The sequence below is a fragment of the Pteropus vampyrus genome, unplaced genomic scaffold (genome assembly GCF_000151845.1).
Source record: "Pteropus vampyrus isolate Shadow unplaced genomic scaffold, Pvam_2.0 Scaffold44, whole genome shotgun sequence".
Taxonomy (NCBI): Eukaryota; Metazoa; Chordata; class Mammalia; order Chiroptera; family Pteropodidae; genus Pteropus; species Pteropus vampyrus.
Genome location: NW_011888825.1, coordinates 913,432 through 919,255, shown reverse-complemented (window position 1 = coordinate 919,255; position 5,824 = coordinate 913,432). Strand labels below are relative to the sequence as shown.

The following is a 5,824-nucleotide window of genomic DNA, read 5'->3' as shown; positions in this document are numbered from 1 at the left end:
CCAGAATCCAATGTGTCTGGGCTGGGATCTCTCTTATCTGTTTCCCAATTCCCCTTTCCAGAAGTGCCTCTTCATCTCCTCCTAAGGGTCTCATGACTTAGTTTAATTCTAATTCAGGTAGGCCACTGAGGAGGAGCAGCAGAAGAGGGAAGGGTAAGAGGGAAAAATAGAGAACAGGAGACAAGAAGAAAGGGAAGAAGGAGGCAAAGGTGGAGGGAGTTAGGGAGGGGAGCAAAGGAGGAAAAAGGCACTGATGCTCACAGCCCTTCCTTCCCACAGCTAAGGCCCCGCCTTCCCAGAGAGGCCATGTCAGAAGGGGAGAGTAAGGACAGCTCCGGCAGCGAGTGCCCCGTGTGCTATGAGAAGTTCCGTGATCTGGAGGGCGCCAGCCGGACGCTGAGCTGTGGCCATGTGTTCTGCCATGACTGCCTAGTCAAGTACCTACTCTCCACCCGCGTGGACGGGCAGGTCCAGAGGACCATTGTCTGCCCCATCTGCCGTTACGTCACCTTCCTCAGCAAAAAGAGCTCCCGCTGGCCCTCCATGCTGGACAAGAGCTCCCAGACCCTGACTGTGCCAATGGGCCTGCCCTCTGGGCCACCATCAGACACCCTGGGCCACACAAACCCCCTGGCCATCTCCCAACCTGTCTGGAGACCATCCCCAAGTCAGAGTGGCCAGCTCCCCTTGGACCTGCTGCCCAGCCTGCCCCGGGAGCCACAGATCTTCATCATCAGCCGCCATGGGATGCCTCTGGGGGAACAGGACAGTGTCCTGCCGCGGCGCAGCCTGGCAGAGCTCTCTGAGGCATCCCCGGCACCCAGCTCCACCCGGTCATTCTGCTGCCGCTCCCGGGCCCTCCTGCTCATCACCCTCATCGCTGTGGTGGCTGTGGTAGCTGCCATCTTGCCCTGGGTGCTGCTGGTGAGGAAGAAGGCATGAGTGGTGGCATCTGTAGAGGCTGCCTAGCGTGGCCTGGCCAGAGAGCTGCCCTGGAAGCTGTGCCACTCCACCCTGCCAGACTGGCCATGGCCTGGAAGCGGCCAGAGGGCCCCCATAGCAGAGCTGATCCAACCAAGCCCTGAAGGGCAAGTGGGCAGAGGGGAGGCCTGGGACAGAGAGATGGCATTAGGATGGTGCTGACTGAAAGTATGGTGGCATCTCGTCACCTCTAGCTCCTTGCTCCCGGCAGAGGCTCAGGCATGACAAGGAGGCTGGGGGCTAATGATCTCAAAGGCTAGAGCTGAGCTGAGGAACTGAGCTCTGGACTGAACTGGAAACTCCAGGTTCTAGGCCAGGGTGGAAAATGTGATGGAAGCCCCTCCTCAGAAACAACAGCTGTGCCATCCTCCCACCCCTGTGTATCTTCAGCAGATATTTTCCCCTTTCTCTAGGCTAGAACTGAGCAAGATGGGAAGATGGGTGGTTACTCCTTCCTGTGGGGTCACCAACCCTGAGGTGTAGCCTTTATCTGCCAGGTGACCTACTTGAAGCCAGATGGGGCTCTCTTGTGGAGACAAGGAATTCTGCTAGATGGGGTCCCAATGGCAGGACTCTTCTGGGTCAGAATTCCCACCCAGGGTTCTCTAGTTTTCTCTCAGGAACAAACAGGAGGGGTGGCACAGTGGCTGAAGGCACATGTGCTTTCCGATATCTCAGAACCCATCCATGACCCTCGCAGCTGGGCCAACGTGTACCTTCCCACCCCCAAATCGCCAGCCAGAAGGTTTTCCCTAAGGAAGTAGCTGATCTAAGAGGCTACTTAACAGAAAAAGGTCTTCATGGGGAGCTGAGGCCACATCGGGAAACGGGTTTGTTGACGGAGGCTGAGGCCAGCAGACTGGCCCACAAACAGAATCAGAGGTCTTCCCCAAGCTTCCCAGGCCCAAGGAATAGTCCAAATTTTGAGTCTTGAGTTCTCATGGATGGACTGGGAGGCAGGGAGAGCAGGGGAAGCCTGATGGCCGAGACTTGAGTCAGCTGAAAACTATGTGGGCAAATTAACCCCTGGGGGCTCCAGCTTCTCTCCCAGCCCAAGTCCTCCTTATGACCCAACCACTCATTAGAGGCCACACCAGCTGGGCCAGTTTAGAAGGTGGATTCCCAGTCTGGGCTGGGTGAGGAAGGGTGGGGAAGAAAACAGCTGTGCTCGTCAGAATGCTACTGTCTCAACAAATCCTGAAATCCAGGTGCTGTTGGCCACTGGCCAGGGCCTCTTTACCTGGGGACCCCCACCCAGGACTGTCCTGGGGGTCCTTGATGAGGACCACTAGGGAGAAAGTCATTTGAGAACTGCCACTTTCTGTTTATTAAAGGTCCATAAGTCTGTGGGCCATAATCTTAAATTAATTTTAGGATTGAAAACAACAAAATAAAATGTTCAACTATTCTCTCAAAGAGGTAGTTGTTTGCAGCCCAGCTAACAGCTGAGCATCTCTCAGCAGTTTGCTATCTGTGGGGAAATGCATAGTGCTCTGCCTCTTATCTAGTTCCCAAATGCCTGAAGTAGTGGTCATTTGGGGACTGCTGGGGAATGGGATCCACACTACAGGGGACACAGGGAGAGTTGATTTAAAGCACGTATAGGCTTCTTTATGCTCTTCTCAAGACTAGGGAAGAGGATAGGTGCTGTTTGGGAGGGGGATACAGATGGATTCATGGGGAAAATATTTATTATAGGAATGAAAATGTTACATTTACAAAGGCTCTAATGAGCCTTTCAATAGTGTCATGGATTTCTGGGGACCTGATTTTATTCTTTTCAGATTCTGTTGTGTTTGCCAGAAGTTAATTTCAAAATACCTGTAGTGTTTTCATATTGTTCAGAGGTGAATTGTAGATAGCAATTCTTTTATTATCAAAGAATGTCAAAAGCTATTTTTTAAATAAAAGTATGTATTTTCTCAAAGATTCCAGAGACATTACAAATGCATGTGGGAAGCTCTGAGCTTGGACTTTTAAGATAATTCACTTTAGATGAAAAAGACAGTTTGAAAATACAAATGCAAATGGCTCTTAAATATTTATTCAGCCACTTCTTTGAAGGAAATGAAAATGAAAATTCTGCTGACATGCCATTTTTCACCTATTAGCTTGTTAAACCATGAAAGTTTCAAAACCCACTCCACTGCCAGAGCTAAAGGGAAGTAGATGAAGAGGTGGGAATGTATATTGGTAAACCTCTAGGAAAGGAAATTTGACAGTATCTATCAAAATTTCCACTTTCCCCAGCAATTCCTGTTCTAGAAATGTACCTTACACATATACTTGCCTATGACATATGTACAGTGTTACGTAAGTGCAGCATTGTTCATAATAACAAAGGCTTGGGGAAACTCTACATGCCAATGAATGGGGAACTGGTTGTATAACGTAAGATGCAGGGACTACCGTGCAGCTGTAAAAAGAACAAGGCAGGAGTCTATGCACCAACACGGAAAGACTCCAAGATACAATGGCCAATGGGGAAAAGCAAGGTGTGGAACACTGGTATCACATACTACAATTTGTGTAGAAAGTGGGGGAATAAGAATTTACATTTTTATTTCCTTAAAGAAATTGGGGGAAATACACACACACACACACAAATAACAGTGATTAACTGTGGAAGGGGGTGAGAAAATAATGAAATGAGAGGGAGAATTTTCCCTTTCCCTTTGACACTTTTTGATTTTTAAACCAAATAAACATAGTACGTATTCAAAAATTAAATTGAAAAATTACATAGAAGCTAAAGATATCTTCAGTGTACATACCTACTGCCCCGTGAGGAGCTGGCCCAAGAACATTCACAAGCTGACAGACTGCTTATCCTGTGGTTCGAGAGTGTCAGCTACTGGCTCAGTGGGGCTGGTTTGTCTGGTTAGAGGTGTGACATTTTATGCTTAACAGGAACCCCAGGAAGGAAAGCAAAAAGTTTAACATTCTCAGTGTTTCTACGTTCCTATGGATTTCTTTGGGCCCCATCATTTTACATGCTTGTTTTGATTCTTCTCTACCTTTCCTTCCCTTTCTCAAATAAAATCTTTTGCTTTAAGTAACCACCCTCGGGTCAGGGCACTACAGGAAAATACCATTCCATAAAGACAGGTAGGCAGGTAAACAAACAGACAGACAGACAGATGGAGGCCTGTGGTTAAATATAAATTCTCACTCTTCTCTTCCTCCCCTTGTCCAGAGGCATCCCCACTTACACACATAGACACGAGCCACTTCTCATCAGATAAGGAGAAAATTCTGAGATGACCTAAATTATATTACAGCAGGCCAGAGGGTGGAAGGAAAATACAAGTAGGAGTTAATCAGTTAACAACTGCAGTGCAAAACCAGCAAAAGACTGCTTACATTCCGGAGTGTATGCTGGGACTTTGAATTAACTCCCAGGTGGTTATTTCCAGTGGGCATCACCCCAGGAGCCTCCACTTCTTGCTTACACATAAACTTTTCAGGCTGTTACCCCCATTTCACCTTATCCTTATTTGTAGCCAATGTGAATTCTTTTAAAACAACTTACATCTCTCCCCCCATTACTTGATGTATAAAAAAGGCCACTGACTCCAGGACGGTGGACATGTTGGCTTGTCCATCTGGCATCGTTGCTGGTGGTTTAGATTTCATGACCCAGGACCTGGTCTTTCTCTTGCTAGCAATAGCCCAATAAACCCTTTCTTTTAAAAAAGACATTCAGCTTTGGAAGTTAAAATTTTTGTTTAACATCCCACAATAGCCTTTACCTCTAATATATACTTGCACAGTGTATGTAGGCCGACTGAACAAAGGATCCATACGCTGCTGGTGGGCTCTGGGTCAATAGGATTCAAAAGAGCCAGTTTTTCTAATCATGTAAAAGGAATGTAAGGAGAGAGAGAGAGAAAGGGCAGCCAGGCTAGGTGGCCAGAGGATCAGGCAGGGTAGAGCCAAGATATCCAACACACACTTGCAAAGATAAACTGACTCTATAACTAAGCTACCAGTAATTTTGCATCTGTGTGTACAATTTGTACCCCAGTAATCTTCATACTGTACAAAGTGGTTATGATATCCAAATGGTGGGCTGAGGTTTAATTTTGATGACTCAGTGTTCGATGAAGGAGGAGAGATAAGGAGGCCTCAGAGGGAAGGTTGACAGCAGAAAAATAATGGGGTGGCTGGGCTGAAGAAACAGAGACAGCCTTTGTGTGGGAAGAGAGGAAGATAACAGGGAGACCTGAAAAAGAGGGGGGTTAAGGAAACAAGTAAGGGCAGTAAGAAGAGAAGGGGGTGAGAATGTGAAGACCAGAAAGGAAGGCAAGGTAGAAAGACAGGAGCCTTTGGCTCTCAGTATCCAAATCAAACTCCACTGGCCTCAGAGCCCTGTGGGCTTCTCTCTGAACGCCTAGCACTCCAGCCATAAGGACCTGGCTCCTGGAGACAATGTGTCACACTGCTTCACACCCATGACTGCCCTCAGGCTATTCCCACCTGCCTCATGGAGCTAATTTTACATTCTTCAAAACTCAGTCAAGGGTGACCTCACCCCATAAGTCTTCCCTGACCCCAGAGCTCTCTCTGTTCCTGAAGCACAAAAGCACCAAGGACACCAGGCTCAGCTCAGCAAATGCTTTTCCTAGGGTCCTGTGGTTGTTGATTTCATTGTTTATCTCTCCCTTTAGGCAAAGAGCTTCCTACAGGCAGAAACTTTGACTAATTTCATTGTGTAGCTCCAGTGTCTATTTCAGGGCTGGCCCATGAAAGACAATAAACATTTGTTGGGAGCCCAGGCAAAATGGTGTCGATGATAGAGGCTTTGTTCATCCCCTCTTGCGACCAAATCAAAGTTGTGATG

General features: G+C 47.7%; 1 protein-coding gene across 1 annotated transcript; it reads left to right on the top strand.

The window, feature by feature from the left end:
• Positions 1–306: 306 nt before the first annotated feature.
• On the top strand, positions 307–942 carry RNF222 (ring finger protein 222). The gene has a single exon (XM_011358941.1). It carries the CDS (start codon positions 307–309, stop codon positions 940–942), a length of 636 nt encoding a protein of 211 aa, XP_011357243.1.
• The last annotated feature ends 4,882 nt before the right edge of the window (positions 943–5,824 follow it).